The 20963-nt window shown below is 38.4% G+C and overlaps 1 protein-coding gene across 3 annotated transcripts in view; it reads left to right on the top strand.

Moving 5' to 3' along the window:
• FUT9 (fucosyltransferase 9) overlaps nt 1–20450 on the top strand; it is a 103399-nt gene extending 82949 nt beyond the window's left edge. For all 3 annotated transcript variants that reach the window (XM_062571022.1, XM_062571021.1, XM_062571023.1), the window contains one exon: nt 19160–20450. In XM_062571022.1, the coding sequence (XP_062427006.1) occupies nt 19168–20247 (1080 nt within the window). In that variant the 5' untranslated portion in view covers nt 19160–19167 and the 3' untranslated portion in view covers nt 20248–20450. The remainder of the gene's footprint in view (nt 1–19159) is intronic.
• The last annotated feature ends 513 nt before the right edge of the window (nt 20451–20963 follow it).

Raw genomic sequence — 20963 nt, 5'->3', positions numbered from 1 at the left:
CTAAGCCTGAGCAGTTCACAGAGTGACAAACACTTTCCTGCCATGTTTAGCTGTTCAAATCTCAAGTTTTTCAGTGTAGTTGGGATGTTGAATGAGCCAGGATTATTTAGAGATGTTGCTCTGCTGCTTGATTGCCATAATGCTGCTTCCCTCATCAGAGACATTTTGATTGGAAACCTGCACTGTGAGTCACAGCGGACAATGCTGATGCAATTAGGATGCTAAAATGACAGTAACACAGTGCTAGTCGAGCTGTGGGAACAGCATTCAAATACCCTTTTTTATACTCTGTATTTACAATGGAAATATACTGTCCGACTTATGATGCAAGGTAGCAGACATCTATCACCATTATTATAGAGAAAGTAGTGCTTATTATTCAGGGATTAACAACAGCTTTCAAAGGTTCGAGCTACAAGCATTGATGACTGAGGACCAGGTAGGCCCATATTTGTAAGGTACACTTTTGCTCTTAGAAGAAAATGCTTATATAATCTTTCCTCAGTCCTCCTTTTGGGATTTATTCTGCTTGGGAAGGTTTTCCGTTATAAGTCAAAAGACAAAGGGCTAAGAACTACCTTCATTATGTTATTTATCTAACAAGCCTTCCCTGTTTTGCTATATCTAAGTGATATTCTCCTTTGTAGCTACCAGAGGAATAATTTTAGTGTGCTGTGTTTAGTTTGGTATTCCTTATTTTCTATATTATTCTTTGGTTTTCTTTATTGTGCTGCTTTTTGTGGCATTATAGCATGATTAGTATAGGTTATATTGATCTTGATAGCTTAATGGTCATATTTGGACTGTAGCCAGCCATTAGGGAACCTTTAAGAACAGTGATTCCCCACTGGTAAGGTATAAACATGCTATAAATGAGGCACAGCATGGAGCCCTATTAAATAGCAGTGCAGGACGTGTGTCAGCTTGAGGTAGGACCAGCACAGACCTCTGGAAGTGGCCTACTGAGGAGCATTAATGATTCTGAGTGGCATCAGCTGGTGGCAGTGCAGTCACAGTACTCCTGCATCCAGAGTCGTTTCCAGAAGGCATGAGAAAGAGGGCAGGGAGGGAAGTAGAGCTGGAAGAGCAGAGCACAGCTGAAGAGTGTAACGCCTGTTCTCTCAGATGAGGCTTTTGTATAGTCACCTACAAGAAGCCCACAATCATAAGTCTTGAGCAAATATGCAGAATGTGATTGCTATACCCAAATTCATGGGACTTTGATTCATGCTCATTAATCAAACAGACATTTCACCTGGAAGCATCAGTGATCTGGATCCTCCAGACATGTTTTATTTGGAATCTCTCTACTGCTGGGGAAACCAGGAGTAATGAACAGAGTTAAGATGGTATGAAATGCATGTGAGATTAAGAAAGAAGTCTCCAGGAAATGTCAGGGATGTAGTATATGCTGTACCATGTCTCCATGAAAGTAACTGTAGTGCTCTTAATCAAGTATACACTTGTAGGTCTGGAAATTAATTCTGTATGGCAAATAATACAGTAAGCCCATGGTTCTTCAAATCTGAAATCATTTTAATAAGACCATAGGACATGTCTGTGTTATAAAATAGCTTTAACAGACAAAATAATGCTCTTTATATCAGCAAACCATATGTGTTCTGCAATCTTTACTCTAGGCAAGCCTGAAGACTCTGTCTTTCAAGCACACTTGATGTGCTGTGGTTTCCAGTCCCTTATTTGGCACCAGTTGTCTCACCCTGACATTCTTTGCCCTATCTCACACGAGTAGAGTACCAGAAAAATAAAGGGCACTCATTCTTCTCACAGGCCTTTATTCCAGCAATTTCCATTTATGTAATAATTATTGTTGTATTAAAATGCTGAGCCCCCCCCATAGAACACTCAAAATTCTGTTTTTCTGCCTTGAAGTACGAAAATGTATAGAAAACAAGTCTGAGGGAGAAGAACCGGAAAAGCAACATTGGTAGTATTATTTCATTAGTTCACTAAGTTGTTAGGATGTTGCAGGAGCTGCCTATTGTTTTTGCTAATTCTGAGAAAGAGTGTGAGCTTACCACACACACACACACACACACACACACACACAAAAAAAAAAAAAAAAAAAAAAAAAGCTCAGAGGATTAAGAAAAGGGAACACTAGATGTGGAAGGAAAAAGAGGAAAAAAAGAGGAACAGACAGACAGAAGCAGTTAAGAGTGTCTGTTGAATCATGATGTCTGAGATTGAAACCATGAAGCCCTCTTCATAGTCTTACTCTTACGACAGTTGACTAGTACAGGACCAGTGAGAGGACTGAAATTTTTATAAGATATCTCATATGTGGACAACAGAGGTACAAGGTCCTTTTAAGTACCCTTATCTAAAAAACTTAGGGGCAACTGGGAAGCATAGTACTCCTCTGGGCAGCTGCTACTAAAGCAACAGTAAGAGAGTTTCTTCTGATGGAAATTAGTACTCACTCAGGCTATGTCCATATCAAGGTGAAGCACCCTTTTCCCACCCTTGCTTTCCTGTAGAAGGTAATCCAGTTGTACAGCTCAGGAGGAAGGTGTGATGCTCTTGACATATTTCCCATCCTGAGAACATGCCCAGAGTATATACCTGTCCTTTAGGCTTGACAAAGTATGAGAAATCTTGCAGCCATCAAAGGTATCATAAATTAAATGGAATGATTTCTCATCTGCTGCAATTTTTTCTGATGTGCAAAATGTTCCCATTTCTGTGAGAGTAAATTTGAAATCTTTCAAGCCTCTCCTCCTCCCAGAAGGTCAGCTGGTGTAACAAAAGCTAAGAGCTTCCTTGAATATTTGATCAACATCTGCCAAAAAATATTCCTGATAACGTGTAAGCAAAAATTATACTGTGAGGAAAAGCTTTTGTTTTGACAACTGATAACAGCCAACCCCCCTAGTTTAATAAATATTTTGCAATCAATTCTTCTAGAGTATTTATAGTTTAAAATATAGTTTTATACCCAATGCATCAGAATCCAAAATCATTTGGGGAGCAATGTATGATGAGAAACTAGGAAAGAAAGGGCATTTTAATTCTCCTTAGGCAATGAAAACAAGTATGCCACTTCCACCTTAGTTTATACTTACTGTCTCGTAAATCTCAGGTTGTCCTCCACTGGCAGAATACAGCTCATACACTGCAGGATTTGTAAAAGAAATTAAAAAACCCCTTTTTCTCTGCATTTTAAGTAATAATTGTAGTGAAAACATTTCTATTGTTCTTAGATTTTGTAAATCATGTTATTCCATACCTAAATTCTGTGCCACATTTGCCTCAACCCTATCCCTTTCTGCAATTTTCCTTATATGTGGCAGTTAAATAAAGCAGTGATGTAAAATCCCAATGGAAAAATAAATCTAGCTAGTGCAATCATACCATCAACACATCGGCTTGGCAAAACTCTGTCTTGCTTCCTTGCACAAAATGACAATTTAAAGTATCTTTCCAGGAGTCTCCTGGGAGATTATCATATTTTATTCTCTGTTAAAGAAAAAAAAAAGTAAAGATCTTTGAGAACCTATTAGAAATCTCCTGGTGAAATACTTACAGTTCAGTTCAGTATAATAGGCCAGTTTCAGAAAGGCTGAAATGTAATTTATTTCATTTCACTTTTATCAGTAAATGGAGGTCATCCATGCAAAACCAGCTTTTCCAGATGCACACATTTCATTTGTTATTATCTTAAATAACATAGTATTGCAAACAAATGCCAGTATCTGTCAATCACACATAAGTTCTGTTAAGTGATCTTTTACTTTCTATTTAAATATTTACACCATGGACACTGAATAAATGCTTGCTTGGCATTCCAAAAAAAAAAACAAAAAACAAAAAAAAAACAAAAAAACAAAAAAACAAACAAACAACAAAAAAAAAACTTAAGGAGACTTCTTTTAAATTGTAAAGACTTTTCTAAATGCTTCATGAGTACCCAAAAAATACATTTTCCAGTTAATATTACATTATTTGGAATTTAGAAAACAACTTCTGCACATAATTACACCTCTGAAAAAGCAAGGTAACTCAATTTTTAAAGGTACTTCTTCTTTGATTTGTAAGCACAGTCTTTCTCCTCTTGTATTGTATCAAATGTTCAAAACACATGTCAGAGAGAACTCACTAGGAACCACAAACAACACAGAAACCACCCTGAGATACACTAAATATGCTAATACATCATTAGGAATAAAGCTATGACAGGCTCTTTGGTAAACAAAGCAGGTCTTGGTATATTTTACTGTTTTGACTACAAAAAAAAAAAAAAAAAAAAATCAAGGATGGTTAATTATTCTTGTGATTTCATTGCTCTAGTGGTGTCTACAATAGCGATCTGGTTTGTAGCCTCTGAGGTTTTGAAACAGATCCCCTGACTGCCTCCCTTTACCTGGTTCTTTTCTCATAGTGGTTTGAGTGTGCACAAACTATTTTCCTTTCCAAGGAAGAGGCATCAGAGGCTGTGCTTCAAATTGCTCCAGAGCTTCGTGAGGACAGTCAGCTCCAAATCCGTGTGTGGGCTGCACAACCACAGGGCCCCACAGCAGGTAGCCTATCTGCATCCAGCCACAAGGCTCAGAAATCAGCCAGAGCTCCTATGTGCCCACAGTAGCCCGAAGTGGTTCTCACACTTTATAAAGGGCCATGAACTTTATAAAGTGCTGTGTATGTTTTCCTCTTTGCAGCCAGCTGGCTACCATCAACCACTCCTTCAGACTCTTTGCCACTTCTTCACCATCCAGGAAATAAAACCATGAATTCACTTCAATTACACTCTCAGACTGACTCAAAATAGAAATGATTCACAGCTGGATTTTTAACCTCTGGTTTCTAGTGACATTTCTAGCTTCTAAGAATTTGAAAGAAGTAATTTTTTTGTCCTTTTGTGCTTTTATCTATTACGTAGCACACACTAACTGCTACCTGCTGGCTATCCCATAATGAACACCAAAGACTGAGTCAGAAAATCTCAGAAACAACTGTCATATGTCTTCACACTCATTCTGACTTGGCCAAGTTTCCTCTAGTGGTAAGCCGGACTGTGGGATCAACAAAGCTCTGCAAGGGAAACCCTCTCTATTGCTGAAGGTCCCGCAGCAGGAGCAGGTCAATAAGAGGCTGATCCTCCATTGGAGCTGGATTCTGCTGAAGATGCATTTTCCCAGCCAGACAGCCAGTCTCAGAAGTGTTAAGTAAACAAATCAGATCTGTGCACCCAGGTCATCCTTCTCTCATTCTCATAGCCAGAGCAAAACAACACACCTACCTCTGTGGGTGCAGAACAGCTTACAAAGAATAAATTCACATGTATCCAACTTAAAGTTTAATCTCCCCTTCTGCATAAGTAACCAAAAAAAAAAAAAAAAAAAAAAAAAAAAAAAAGATGTTAAGATACTGGGCACAACATGGAAATGTGAACAGAGTAATTCAGAAAATAAACAACAATGTGGAAAAACCTTTGCTGCAACATTGAAAGACTTTATTCTAGCGTGTCCTTAGAATTATTTTTCATTTGATTTATTTAAAAACACACATAAATCTTATACCATTGTATTGGCAGTTAAAATTAATCCACTATAAATAGCTGGTTGAAAACAATTATTATATCTGTCATACCCACAACCTAAAAGCTGGGAGCACAGTACACCTGAAAGAAAATGACCAGAAATAAAAATGAAGCTGATAGTTATTCCTGACACTGAAAATGCAAAAATGAGCAGAATGCAAGTGAAAATTAAACTGGATATTAAGAATCCTTTATCATCCTTATTAACTGTTAACTAGGTCAACAGACTTGTTTGCCTGTTAGAAAAGATTCTTGAGTAAATTGGCCCCATTCCCCCATGTCATAGATAAATTTTATCAGCCTACTAGTCTGAGTGACTGCCTTCTCTTTCTTGCTGGAGTTTTTTCAAAAGTCTAAAGGCAGATTTCTGATCTCCAAATATGTATATAGTTGTCCTGCTATAAATGATTTTCAGTATTGCAGAATTTGGTGCTGCTGCTGCTGTGATTCTTTCTGAGGGAACTGTTTGATAGCAAGGCTTTCTTTCATCTCGTCTCTGAAAAAAAGGATTAAGGTACTGAAGAAAGAAAAATATTTTATTCTTCATACACAATAACCCTCATCTCCACTTTTCCTCTCCCCTTCCCACTCCCCTCCCCTTTCCTGTCCAGTGCCTCACTGAATTCAATGCTCTGTTTCTCTCCCTTACGTTTGCCAGTATAGCACCGATAATCGCTCCATTGCCTTCTGCACCTGCTGGCTGCCACAGTGGGATGTGGTAGCATGTCTCATTAGAAACACTGCCTCTCTCCGTGTCCAGCAGCAGTTTCCTGCAAAGTCATAAGCATACGTGCTTATGTGTACTTACCTAGATACATATAGATGTATGTACGGGCATGAAAACGAAGAAATGCAAAGCAGAATCAGTAAGTCATACTTCAGGGAATCTAACAAATGGAATCTGTTATAAATACCACATATACAGAATTATATACATATATATATATCTATACCATGTTGCAAGTGTGAAAACTGAGATACACCTTTAACAGCTGATTAAAGCTTTCCTGAGGTTACACACTGTGTGTGTGTATGCATATGTGTGCATGTGAATGTATTTATTATTGGTAACTTGTTCCAGTGCTTAGATTCCCTGAACTCTGACTTGAATCCATCTTGCTGGTTCTCGTTTTGCCTTCAGTTTTTCATTCCTGAATTAACTTTAATCACAAAGGAATAGCTTTTGTGTTCTTCTTTTTCTCTTGTTCCACATGTTGCTGCATTCAACTGAAGGAACAAAATCCTGACTGTACTGAAATTAATAGGAGGTTTGCCAGTGATTCTGTGAGCAAGATTTCACTTTTGATAGTTTTTGTCTTTCAGTAAATTCAACTTTGCTGACAGAGTTTCTACTATAGTTCCGAAAAGGTTGTGTTTTCTTTTTGTTGTGCAGATCAAAGGGTCATTGACTTAAACCTGATTAAATCTTCCAGCTTCCTTTACTAATTTACTGCAGTCAAGATCCGGATGTATTTTTAGAGATTTTGAACAGCAATACATCCAAAGACAGCTGATCTGAATAATTCTGATATGGCTAGTTCCTGGTAACATTTGTTTGAAGAAAAATATTCTGTCCTACAGACTCAACTGTGTTGAAGTAAATTGAAGTCATCATTTTCTGATATCTGTTAAAAATGTTGTAATATTGTGAAAATCACTTAATCTTTCTGGAACTTCATTTCCACCCTTCCTTTACTCTTCATAAAGCAGCTTGAGTAATAACTTTCTGACTGTGCTGTGATTAAAACTTAACTGATGCTTGTAAAAGTCCACAAGATTCTTTAAGAGAGGGCACATCAGGAGTAAAAGTTTGTTATTACTAATGCAGCTGTTTTGCTTGTTTGGTACTTTTAATTTACAGGTTTTGAAGTATTTTATAAAAGGAGAGAAAATATCATTAGTCTCATGGCACAAGTGTAGAAAATGAAATAGAAAGCAATTAACTCTTAAATTAATTCAAATTAAATTCAACTCAGCTAAATTCAAATTAATCTGATAGCAGAACCAGGAAGTTCTCCTACCTTGTTTTCTGCCCTATAGACGAATCGGGACACTGGTAGGTTCTAATTGCCTCGACAAAACTGTGCTGTCCTTGATCAGGTCAAGATCCTGGTTAGTATCATCAAGATTTCTTAATATTACGATTGCTTCTGATTTTCTCTGTTCATAACTGCTTACAATATATGAATTCTAGCAGAAATTCCATTTAATTTTGCTGGAAGGGAGACTTTATGGTGATTTAGCCATGGGGGTTTTGATATCTGACCTCTATCTGGTCACGTAGACCTAGGGCTACCCTCAAAAATCATCTTGTGCGCTGAGCATTAGCATGGCTGGCCTTCAGCCTGGTGGCCTTAGAGTAAGAACACAGAAGCTTTGTTAGGTACCTAGGTTGCCCACCTAGGAAACTAGCTGGGCACCAACGGAGTGACAGAGAAGCACAGCAGAAGCAGCAGAGGGAAGGAGTGCCTTCCTCCATCCCTCGCCCAGGCACATTTGGACTCTGAAGGAATGGATCCTTCTCCTTGGGCTTCAAGTTGGATATCTTCCCTGGAGATCAAGGAGCCAGGGCTTTTCATTTCATAAAGAAATGAGAGAATTGCCCACTTTTTAAACCCAGGTAGAGGAGAGCTAAAGCAATAGAGCATACAGACTTTTTTTTGTGATCCTCCACCAGAGGACTTTCAAACCACTTCTGCCACTTCTCTGTGGCACTCTCAGGTACACAGGGAAGGAAGCTGCACTCCATCCTCTACTGCTGCAGGTGTGCCCCGGGCATAAATCTTTAAGGAGTCAATAGGCAAGAAACAGAAAGAGGTCAAGATAAAATAGTAGTGTCTCAATTAGCAGGTAAGCCACAAATTAGGGGGAAGAGATTCTCTGCTTCTAATCCTAAAACTCTTCATACAGTTTAAAATTAACAGCCATTGCAGCTCAGGAAATTTTCAAGGAAAGAAAAATAGCTAGGTTTGAATCACTTCAGGCCAAAGCAGGATGTTTATCTCATATCTGGAATCATAGCTTCAATTGCTGCCTCAAGCAACTTCATTGTATACCTGTTTAAGAACAAAGAAAGAAAAAGCAGCTGCTACCACTGCATTTAACGTGGCGTCTGCTGCTTTAGCCCCATCTGCTAGGTCTCTCCGCAGAGCTCAGAGCTGGGGGAATAGCTACTTTATCGATTTTGGAATGACCCTTCCCTGTGAAGAATGAGCCCCTTTGGGGCTTGTTCTGGCAGAGGGCTCTAAGTGTGCAGGATACTTCAAGGCAGAGGGCTGGAGTGAGTTTAAGCCTGATCAGCATTAGGAGACAAATGAAGAGGGGTTTTCAGGGTTGCGGTTTTGGAGTCAAGTAGGAGCATTTCCCTAGAGCCCTATTAGTAGTATCTGTTTCTAGTCTGAGGCTCTTTAGGACTGTGGGTAGCCTAATCAACCACCAGTTTATCATCGCTGTCATTGAACTAGTCCTGCCCAGCTTTGCTAAGCTGTGTTAACTGCAGGAAGTCACAGGCTGTTTGTAAAGGCAACAGTCAACTATCACTGTTGTTTACACTAGTGTCCTTAAAGCAGAAAAATACAGAATTAAATAAAGAGTGCTGCTATCCTCATATCAAGATCCTTTTTATTCCTTTACCAATTTCTTTCTCTTGTCCTCTCTCTTTTTCTTTCTTTTTTTTTTTTTTTTTTTTTTTTCCTCTTAGTTATCTCAGTTGACTTTCTTTATCAGGTTGCCTTCTGAGTAAGCTGGCCTATATAAAGGCTTTTTCTTGCAGTAGAAACAAGTGAGAACTACTTTCTCCTGTTCACCTTCATTTAGTTTATGCAGTGGACTTGTACCAGTGTAAAAATATGGACTGCAAACCTTAAAATGGGGGAAAGACTGCTTAACAAATTGTATTTCCAAGGTATCGTAAATAATTTTCCATGAACCTGTTAAAGTAGTGGTAAAAATTATATGAATTCGTTACGGAATCTTTGCTCTATTAAGAATAGAATAAAGTATGACAATAAAATCCAGTAATTGAACATCAGGATAGACTGGTTTTACTTACACTGCAAGTACTACTTGGCTATATAGCAGATGAAAAAAAGACGACAGTAAGCTAGGAAATAGTCATGTTATGTGTTCCAAAACAAGTAGCTTTAGTCTTTTCAAATTAAGTATGATCTCTGCACTGGTCTACTTTGTACAATGCACAGTCAGCAACCCATGTGGAATATTCTTGTTTTCTGTATCCTAACATTGAGAGTTTCTCTCAGAGGCATCAGTGCATATGGTATCTTGGACAGTAAGTACTAACAAGAAAACATCATCTTAGAACACGTAGGTGTTTGTAACCACTGCAGGATTTTTTTTCAGGCTATTATGCCTTCAAACCATTCCTCTTATGTACTTGCTGCTCCTTGATCAAAGGAGCAGTTTGAGAGTATGCAGTTTGAGAGGTTTGGGGGTTATTTTTGCCAGTTTTACAACATATACTAGAAAATGGAAGTAGGATTTGTTTTCTATCTAAAATATATATTCTATTTTAAATATGCTTTTATTCTTATTTAATGTTGGGGGAGGATCACATTTTTGTTTCCTTTTTTGAGTGTGTGTGTGATATTTGAAGTTCTTATAAAATTGTTATCAACAGGTCTGAATTTATGTTTTGTGGTGAATTGATCTCAAAATTTTGTGCAATTGATATGATTTTGTTCTTCGCTGTGAGTAAGAAGCTCCTTTGATTGATCTTTTAAATGTTTCCTACCTTTTTCTTTCTGATTTTTTTTTTTTCATTTCCTGGCACTTTACCAAACTTGGCTAATATCTACAGTGACTTATTAACTTGTTTGCTCCAGCAAGACTTAATACCTGATTTAAGAGTACTGGTTCAGAATCATAGAATCATAGAATTAGTAAGGTTGGAAGGGACTTCTGGAGATCATCTAGTCCAATAATCACCTTCTGTCTTGTACCTACCAGCCTTTTTCAGTAAAATATTTGGAACAATAGCAACACAAGTCTCCTTTAAAACATAATTGTTGGTGCACAATAGGAAAATGTTACTATTCTTCTGTTTTTCCAATTATGCGTGAATTTCATGCTGATGTCGCTTACTTACGCTTAAAAGTGCTCTACATTACATCACTTGAATTACAGTTTTTCCAGATGGAAAATAAGCAATAATCATTTCTGGACCTCAGTATGATATGAAAGATTTTTATTTTATATGCATAGTCTTTAACCTGAGATTTAAGTCACCAATGTTCCTCTTTTCTGAAAGCTAGGGCAGTGAGATCTCCTTAAGTCACATAGACAACAACTAGAAGAACCTGAACTTTAATCTCTTGGCCATTGTGAGTCCCATTTCCTAAGATTTAGTTACCTCTTTGTTAAGAATAGTCAAGGAATCCAATTTAGTTGGCTTGATTTCCAAAAACAAGTGTCCATCCTTTCGGTCTATGGGCGGGGGGGGGGCTTTTTTATGAAGAATATAGCAAATTTCAATAAACAGACCCATAAATCACCTCTTCTCCACTCTCCTGCCTGTGTTAGTACAAGCCATTCTCCATTTCAGCTGCAGAGCAGATTGCAACTGATTTGAGCACCTCAGTTGCTCCCTTTTCTCTCTAGGGCAGCTGGTGTCTCTCTGGCAACTAGTATCCATAGCAGTTAAGACTTTGTAAACTAAAGCAAGAACACTGACTTGTATCCCAAAAAAGTGACATCAGTATTGATTCCAAATCCCTAGATATAGCAAGTTTCTTAAAGAAAAGGTGCTAGGCAAACAGAGAACTCAAATGTTAAGTAGAGATCAGATTATGAGGATTTTATGGGATATTGTTAGATGTTTCTCAGGCATTTTTTTCTAGGGTACAGAGCTGTCTCAGGAATTTTACTGCCAGTGGCAGAATCCTCCAAATCTATGCAGTTGTATCTGCAGAAAAGCAGCATTAACTCCCAATTAAAATTTTGGAGCTTCCCTATGCAGCAAGATTCAGCAGTATGAGTACTGCATACAGACTCTAACCATATCTATACAGACAGCTGACAGTTAGAGCTCTATAAGTCTTGCTTTGACACAGAAGGAATGTCCCCTACAATAAAGGTTTGCTATTGTAAGTTGGCACCCTTCACTCTTTTTTTGACTCTGCTTTGCATAGAGAGATGTTTTTCCATTGCATAAATATACTAGGGAACCAGCCAGAAGCCACTGTGATTTTGAGAGGTGGAATCAAGCACACACACAAAGCAAACCAAGACTATGATTTTTCTTCTGCCACCTCATGCTCCGTCTCTGCTTGGCTTAGCTGACACCACTTTCACAGCTATTATGAGCTAACTAGGGCTCCCCACTGTGTCAATCACAAATGCTTAGCTTGTGCAGCTACGTTATCCATATTTCAGCTGGTCAGCTGCAATTTTACAAGCCAGCCACAAAGCTACTGAACAGCTTTTGCTGCAGTTCTGGCAGAATGAGGGAGAGCAGCAGTCTGCTGGCCCCAAACCACATGGGAAAAAGGAAGAAATAGACCACCTGTTCCTGGAGGAGCTTTTCTTAGATCAGCTTTATTTGGTGCAGAGCCTTTTCAGGGTTTGTGGAAGAAGTATAGACTGGATTGTGCTGCATAGCTAAGATGAGCTTTATCTTCAGGAAGATAAAAAGCACATTTCTGGGAGACAGATAAAGTCTGCTACTAAGCTACGGTGGCTGAGGACTCCCTTTTCTGTAGCCAGTGCAGTATGGAAAGCCACCACCCCTTTCACAGAATGCTATCAGTTGTAAACCAGCTTTGACGTGAACAAATCAACGTGGAAGTTAACATAAAAAAAAAAAAAAGAGGTACTGTCTCTGCATGTTACCAAACCTGGCAGTGCTTCTGAGGTTTGATAGCTTTGCATGCATGACTTTTCCAGTTGCAGCAAGGAGGGAACTGATAGTCCTCTTGTGTTCCCTCTGAGTCAAATCTCAGCGCTCATAAATAAAAGGCGACACAGCTGCAACGTGCAGTGGTGTGTCCTGACACTAATGCCAGGCTGTCTTGAAAAGTTTCTTGTGGATAGGATTTTCAGGTAATTCCACTTCTTCTTCTTCATACATGGTTGTGGGGTTGGAGGTAGGGTCCCTCCAGTACGGACAGCAATGCTGTAGCCATTTTCCTCTGTTACTCTGCGAGGCGCTGCTTCCCTGGCTAGCAAAGCCTTTTGTTGTACAGCTGGATCACAGCAAAGAACCACTGAACTGTTGCCTAAGCAGCTGGAGAATGACAGAGTGTGAGTGCCGCTGGGAGACAGGCAGGGTAGATGACAGTCACAGGGGAAGGCTGGAAGTTGCTGAGCCATAGCTGCATGCTGCGTGTTGCACAGCATTTGGGAGAATGGAGCTGAGAATAGGGTTTCCCCCAGCAAGGCCTGAGGGGGACGAGATCCACAAATTCATAAAGAAACAGCAGAACCTCGGCTAGTAACAGCCAGTATCTGGGAAGCTTTACATTTTGCCTTTGAAAATAGGAGCTTTTTTTTTCATTGTCTGTGTAATTTTTTGCAGCTTGCTTCACAATTTCACTGTATGTAATATGGCTGTTTCATGGCTTGCAAAAAAAGTTTCATGATGGGGGGATTTTTTTATTAATTTATGCTTTCAGTAATTTTCTGCAGTTTTAGATTGTCAGATTGTGTTTTTAACAGGTGCAGTTTACAACAGTCTGTGTTTGGTATTATCATTGAACGTAAGGAATCAGAAGAGGTCATCTAGTCCAGCCCCAGGGCCAGCAGGCAGGATCTGATCTCTCTGTCATTGCTGAGTGATGCTTGTCTAACCTATTCTTAATCATCTCCAGTGGCAGATTCAGCACCATCCCTAAACAATCTGTTTCGATGTCTACCTGTCCTCGGGGTGCTCTTAGATCATTTTTCTAAAGCTGTTCGTAATAAAAATTTCCACTGAATAAAACCATTCTTTATTGCTCTCAAAGTGCAAATACATAATCGGAATTGAACAAATAACCTGAAAACAAAGGAGGATGAGAAGGGAAAAAAAGAATGTTGCAAACAACAATAGAACAAGAATTTGCAGTCTGAGATTAGCAGCTCTTTCAACTTTCAGCCTGAAAATTTTAACCATATGCAGCTCAGTTCAACCTTTTCATACTGCCTGCCTGCTTTCAGAAATCTGCAGGACAGGCATGGAAGCAAGCCCATCTTTAGATAGTAAGTAAAAATCCAGCATTGCAGTTGCTCTCGCAGCTCTCTGGGAGCTGTGAGAGTTAATTCTGTTGGAAAGAAGTATCCTTTAGTCTCAAAGAACTACAGCAAAAGCAGCTTGGGGCATGTCCACACAACAGTGACTTGGAGATAAGAAGTCTCATCCAGGCTATGCTGAGGCAATCCCCTTTTCATTAGCACTTCAGGGGAAAGCACCTCCAGCTAACTGCAACTATGCTCTAAGGAGACAGAGTTCTTTGCATCTGTGTAGATATGCCAAGGCCAGGCTGCTGCAGCTGCCAGAGAAGTGGGTGATCTCAAAGGCGCTTTTTTTCCCAACAATAATGTTTGTTTACTCATGATTCATATCAGTTCCCACTGCATTTGACTGTCCTTTTAACAGTCCCAGAGAGCCTACATAGCTAGCTCTCTGCTTCTAAATGGGCCTGTTTCTGACACCTGTTTGCCTTTGTGTTCTTCTCCTAAATCTTGAAAGGAAAGTCCCCCATGCCAGAGATGTTAGAGTGTGATCCAAGGAGTGATCCTTAGAGACTATCTTGAGATTGTTAAGTATATCTTCTTGAATTTTTCTGAGATCAAGGAGATGATACAGATGATAGTCCAGCCCTGAACACACAAGAATTCTAAGGTGAGAAAAGTAACAAGTAATTATTACTCATTTTATAGTTTCTAAGACTTCAAAAAATAACACTGAGGGGGGATCTTATCAATGTCTACAAGTACCTGAAGGGAAGGTGTCAAGGGGATGGGGACAAACTCTTTTCAGTTGTCGCATGTGACAGGACAAGAGGCAATGGGCAGAAATTGAAGCACGAGAAGTTCCGCCTGACCGTGACGGGGAATTTCTTCCCTGTGAGAGTGACGGAGCCCTGGCACAGGCTGCCCAGAAAGGCTGTGGAGTCTCCTTCTCTGGGGATATTCAAAGCTGGCCTGGATGCAACCCTGTCTACCATGCTCTAGGTGACCCTGCTGAGCAGGGAGGTTGGACTAGATGATCTCCAGAGGTCCCTTCCAACCTTACTGATTCTGTGATTTTATGAACACTGCTCTTTCACTCCAGCTTAATTTTAAAATGCTGTCCTCAGTCTCCCTTGCCTCTTTTGGAAACCCTTTTTCCCATGTACTTGGATCCTTCAGAAAATCCTCTTAGTTTTTCTAGAAGATTTGCAGTGACTGCCTATACTAACTAGAGCAGTTTTTGGTGGATGGAGTGGCCAGCATTTGTTGGACTGAAAAATCATAGTGCTGACCTTGCCACCACCCTTTGGAAGATCTCACTACTGGAGTAATGAAAGTTATACTTCTTCAAGCAATTATATGTATTCGACCTTCTGGCAAGACTTTAAGGGTATACTAAAGAAGCTGGGGGAAGGGTATGCCAGCAAAAAATGTATTGATATTATTGACTAAAATAGTTACCTTTTCTCCTTCCTGCAGTGCTGCATGACCCAAGAAAATGACATTTTTATCTCTGGAATGAGCAAGAAGTCATTGTTAAAAAGGAGTCATGATAAAACACTTCCAGTGAAATTCCATTTTATTTAATTTGTGACATGCACAAAGTTCACAGATGCATTTACAAAATAGGCATATTTTTGGAAGCATTGCTTGGTGTACTTGGGGTTAAAGTTGCTGGTACCCTGTTACTGTCTCCTTCTTTGTGCTGCTATTAAATAGAGCTGCTTGCTGGTGGAATGCCAAATTTTGCACTTAAGAAGAAGCCTCACTAAGTTTTGTACTGAGAAAAATAGTCTTGTACTGATGAAATACTATACTTTCAGCTAGGAAAAAAAGCAGCTAGAAAATACTTACTATAACACAATACTCTGAAATGTACTTTGTAATGAAACTCTCAAAGGTACGGAATTCTTCTAGTTGGCAATAGTCTCAGTAAATGGATTTCTTTGACAAAGTTTTCTTTTTAGCATTTGGCATGCCTAAGGTTGATGGGGGAGGGGACTTGCAAAAAGGGAGTTTGTGCTTCTGTGGCTGAAGGAAAGCCATAAAAGAGGAAGGGGAAGCTAAGGTTACTTGGCTGGATGTCTTGTATATAATGAATGTTTCTGTAGCTTCACCTTTACAGCGAAACCACAACAGGAGACTGATGTTTATCTTGGGCACAAATGGGAAGAAGAAAATGTTAAATATGGAAAAGACTGTATTTTGGAGAACATAGGGAAAAATTCCCTGAAATCTAGAGGACAAACAGAAAAAAAAATTACAACTCTTATATCGTAACATTACGTACAAGCTGCTTCTCAAGGAAAGTACAGTTACTTACCACATGCCTTCACCATGCTGCTGTCTGATTGTGTGAGGGAATCAAGAGTCCCCAAAGCAATAAGGGCAGAGTTTGCTGGTCCATTCCATGGGTTTCTCAGTTTGCTTTATGTAACACAAAGGTTATTGCTTCTGAGGCAGTTTCTGAGGTTGACCACTTTATGGTCAAAAATCACTGCTATTCCAAGTGCACATCTTAATTTTGATTATTGGTGTCACCACAAAATAGAATAAAAAGATAGGCTTTCCTGGCAAAATCCTGTCCAGCTCCTCAGGGTATAGACGTATATTCCTAGAAGGCTGCTGTAGTCTTCCACTTCCTTTCAAGATTCTCATTCCAGATTTTAATGGCTCTTGTTTTTTAACCCTTTTCAACCATCCAGTTAGCAGTAGCCTCAGACTGAGGCATCCCAAGGATATCTGCATAGCTCCTAATAGAGTGTGTATAGAGGGTGTATAGAACTGCATAATGAATCATTAATTCTCTGAATCAAGAGGGTGCAAAGCCAGAAAGGACTATCCTGGCTGTGGGCTAGTGTTTTGGGGAAAGACCAGATCTAAGAACCATAATCTGTACTGGATATGTGGATTAACAGGGCAGCAAAGCAATGTGGGAAAACAGATCTGGAAGTGATAAAATAGGTAAACTCACCTGTTAGTCTACAGTATCCATAGATACTCTAGATAGCACATAGAGAAAGTGTTTATTCTCACCTCCATGACATGAACATAGATGCTGCAATTCAAGAGCTTCCTACACAAATACTACACAGTTTAAGAATTACCATATGATGATGCAGGGCTTTTCACCAGGTAGTAGCTGAGCTTAGCATAAAGTAAGTCCTGGCAGAAAGCATTGAACTAGAGGGTGACTAAGTTACAGGGCGCTGTGTTTAAGGTATTATCCAGATTCTCCATCTGATTTATTCCACAGAAAATGATGAGTCTCCTTGAGTAGCCAGCCACCTACCCCAACCTATTCTTCAAACTCAGCTTGCCCTGCTAAGTGAAGAACTATACTTACTCTGTGTGTTGGTTTCAGCACAGAAACAGCACAGAAAATAAGAACAGCATTGCATGAAGATTGGCTCAGACCTTATTTCTAGTCTTGTTTTTTCCTTGAGTTTTGTTTCTTAGAGCTGCTTAAACTAAATCCATTCTTTGTCAGAGATCCCTTTCTAACTCTCATAATATTAAGGTAGGGTAAGATCCTTCGCTCTAATGGGTCATAAACGCTATTCTAGACATATTTCTAGCAGAATCAATGTAGACTAAAAAATACCAATATGATATGGTTGTAAAACCAAAAATTTCTGTCAGAGAAATTTCAGCTGACGAAACTATGCGAAAATGCCATGGACACAACAGTTCCTTCCCTTAACTCCCTTTAGAACCATTTTGTTGAAAGTAGAGGGTACCTGCTAAACTATGTTCAAAAAGAAAGGGACTGAGATAAAAGATTCAGCTTCAACATATCACATTTCTTTAAATAAATAAAAACAGAATTAAGACTATCTGCCTTTCCAAAATAGGGAAATAGAGAGAAAAATTATTTTTTCCATAAAATAGAATGTTAGAGTAGAGGTAGTTATGGCATTTCACCTCTGTCCTTTCCCTCAACAGTGAATGTAAAGACATTTTTGTTACAACTGGACTGCTATGCTCACACATGGGTTTTTACACTTACAATGTAGCAAATGTATGTTGCATTAAAGGACCTCTGAATCACATTCTGCCATGTCTTCATGCTGAATTTAATTAATTGTTTCACAGGTTAGATACGATGAGCTATAAAATTGGCTTAAAAGGCCTGAAAGCCTCTTCCTATTTTTTGTGACTGGATTTATTTTTTGGATGCATATGTTATATATTATATGTATAATATATTTATGGTATATATTTCTCTTATATATTTAGGCATGAGTTTTTATAATAATTTGTGTGGAACTAGCTGCTAAAGATAATGAAAACCTAAATCATTGAAAATTATGCAGAAAAAGAGAGACAGGCAAATATTTCAAAGTAACTGAAATGCACTGCAGAATTACTTTTCTATAATAGGCCTGTAGATTCAGAACACCTGTTTTTGCTAACTTGCAGCTGCTCCTTTCTTCTTCTTATATCATAGCACTCTACATGGTTGATTGTTTTTATTTTTAAAACACCTCCAAGTTCTAGGGCTACATCCAGGAGCAAAAGTTAGCAATAAGCAAGTCCTACCTTTGCTACATTTCACAAGAACCATATGACAGAGAAGTTATGTAGAGAGATTTGTCACTTCTCCTAGAAAGAGATCATAAAAAAGGGGACAAGCAGAGTGCATGAACTTCTCGTCCATTTTTCCACATGGAAATTATAGTGCCTCAAAAAGATGAGGTATATCTATATATTTCTGTATTTTAACTGTAATTAAAACAAAATCAAATGTTTAAGAATATCTTGTTGTTCATTGTTCTTTATGTGGAAACTATGTGATGTTGCATATGGGGAGAGGTGGGAACCTGTATTCCTGCTTTCCTTGCATAGCTATTTTGGGAAGCTTAAGGAGAAGGCATGGGTGTTCATCCCCACGTGGACATCAGGCATAATCAAGATTTCTAGTAGTCTTACTTAACATAGATTTGACATTCTGGTCTCTTCCTTTCTCATTGCTCTAACCTCACATTCTCCATACATATAAACACAAAAATATGAATGGACCAGGAGTGCAGCATGTTGCTCCTCATTCAGAGACAAGGACAGAATCGAAGGATAATTTTGACTGTCTTGGTTACTGCTTGTCTTAGCTTCTAAACAAAAAGGCTTTTTTAAACATATATGAGTTACAGAAAGTGTGAGATGCATACACACACATAACACATACTTTCAATCTATGTAAATTAGTTTTTAATATGAAGAGCAAAAATGTCACATTTTCCAATGCTTTGCCATGTATAGTGTGCAAGAAAACATACCCTGACTACTCAGAACATTTCAGAAGCTTGTGAGGTTACACTTCTGTGACGTTGAAGTTCTATCCATTTTGACATCTGATTGTTTTAACAGGAAATTTACTTGTAGTTTAATATCTGATGTTGTTGTCTCTCTCTTTCTCTTATTCTCTTTTCTCAGAACAAATTATGACATCGACATCTAAAGGAATTTTCCGGCCATTTTTGATTATCTTCATTGTCCTTGGTTGTTTCATGGCATTTTTACTTATTTATATCAAACCAACAAACAGCTGGATCTCTGGTCCTATAGAATCAGCCAGCTCAGTTTTGAAAATGAAGAACTTCTTTTCTTCCAAAACTGATAATTTTAATGAAACAACTATTTTGATCTGGGTTTGGCCGTTCGGTCAGACATTTGATCTAACCTCCTGCCAAGCGATGTTCAACATTCATGGGTGCCATCTGACTATTGACCGTTCACTATACAACAGATCCCACGCCGTTCTCATTCACCACAGGGACATCAGCTGGGATCTAACTAACTTACCTCAGCAAGCCAGGCCACCATTCCAGAAATGGATTTGGATGAATTTGGAGTCTCCCACTCATACTCCACAAAAAAGTGGCATTGAACATCTCTTTAACCTGACCCTGACTTATCGGCGTGATTCAGATATTCAGGTGCCTTATGGCTTCATGATGGTTGGTACAAGTTCCTTTACACTTGAAGTGCCAAGTAAAGAAAACTTGGTGTGTTGGGTTGTAAGTAACTGGAACCCTGAACATGCTCGAGTCAAGTATTACAATGAGCTTAGCAAATATATTGAAATCCATACCTACGGACAAGCCTTTGGAGACTATGTCAATGATAAAAACTTGATTCCAACTATCTCCACTTGTAAATTCTACCTTTCATTTGAAAATTCAATTCACAAAGATTACATTACTGAAAAACTTTACAATGCTCTTCTGGCTGGATCAGTACCAGTTGTACTGGGCCCTTCCAGAGAAAACTATGAGAATTACATTCCAGCAGACTCTTTCATACATGTTGAAGATTTCCTCTCCCCAAGAGAGCTGGCAGAATATCTTCTGATGCTTGACAAAAATAACAAGATGTACCTTAGCTATTTCAACTGGAAGAAGGATTTCTCCGTGCATCTTCCTAGGTTCTGGGAATCACACGCATGTCTTGCTTGTGATCATGTGAAAAGACATCAAGAATATAAGTCCATTGGAAATTTAGAAAAATGGTTTTGGAATTAATTTTTTTCTTTGTGTGCACTTTTTGAAGTATCTGAAAGAATCCTTAGTCCAAGTGGAGAGTAAATCAAAAGAGAAGAAAAGAAAAGAAAACCTTATGTCATGGTTTATCAGCTATCCTCTCTTGGCTGTCCTATTTATATTTTGCAAGAAATTTTAAAAGATCATCAGCAGCAGTCATCAATACTCAGTTTTAAATTATAATGTACATACTAATTATGTGCACTGAAGAATATTTTATTGTTTACTATAATTTTTAAACAAGAGTTTTTCATATTTTTCTGTGGAATATGTCCCAGTCTTGCACATAAAGTAGTCATTTTTTACACTGTTCTTTTTACATTAGACTAGCTGTTTAACCTATTTGGAAAATGAAGACACAACTCTTAAAGTACTATAGAGAATTTTAAGAACATAATTTGCTGTTCTAGTCTGAAATGTCTGTAAAATTTCAAAAGACAGTAAAGTTTTTTATGGTCCATCTTACATTTTAAGAACACAGTAAAATTAATACCTACCATTATTCCAGTGTGCACCCCATTTTAAGGGTAATGAATTGGGAAATACAATTTTTAAAAACTATTACAGTAGAAGAGAGTCTTTGTTTTTAAAAAGGAAAATTAGTTTACGAATAAATAGCTCCATTAAGTTACTCCAGGAATATATCTCTTCTTACTCTCCTAAGAATAAAGATGTCAAATATAGAGAAAATGAGTAAT

Source organism: Rhea pennata, chromosome 3, assembly GCF_028389875.1.
Source record: "Rhea pennata isolate bPtePen1 chromosome 3, bPtePen1.pri, whole genome shotgun sequence".
Classification (NCBI taxonomy): Eukaryota; Metazoa; Chordata; class Aves; order Rheiformes; family Rheidae; genus Rhea; species Rhea pennata.
The sequence above is the reverse complement of the archived record's forward strand: the minus strand, read 5'-3'. Positions and strand labels throughout refer to the sequence as shown.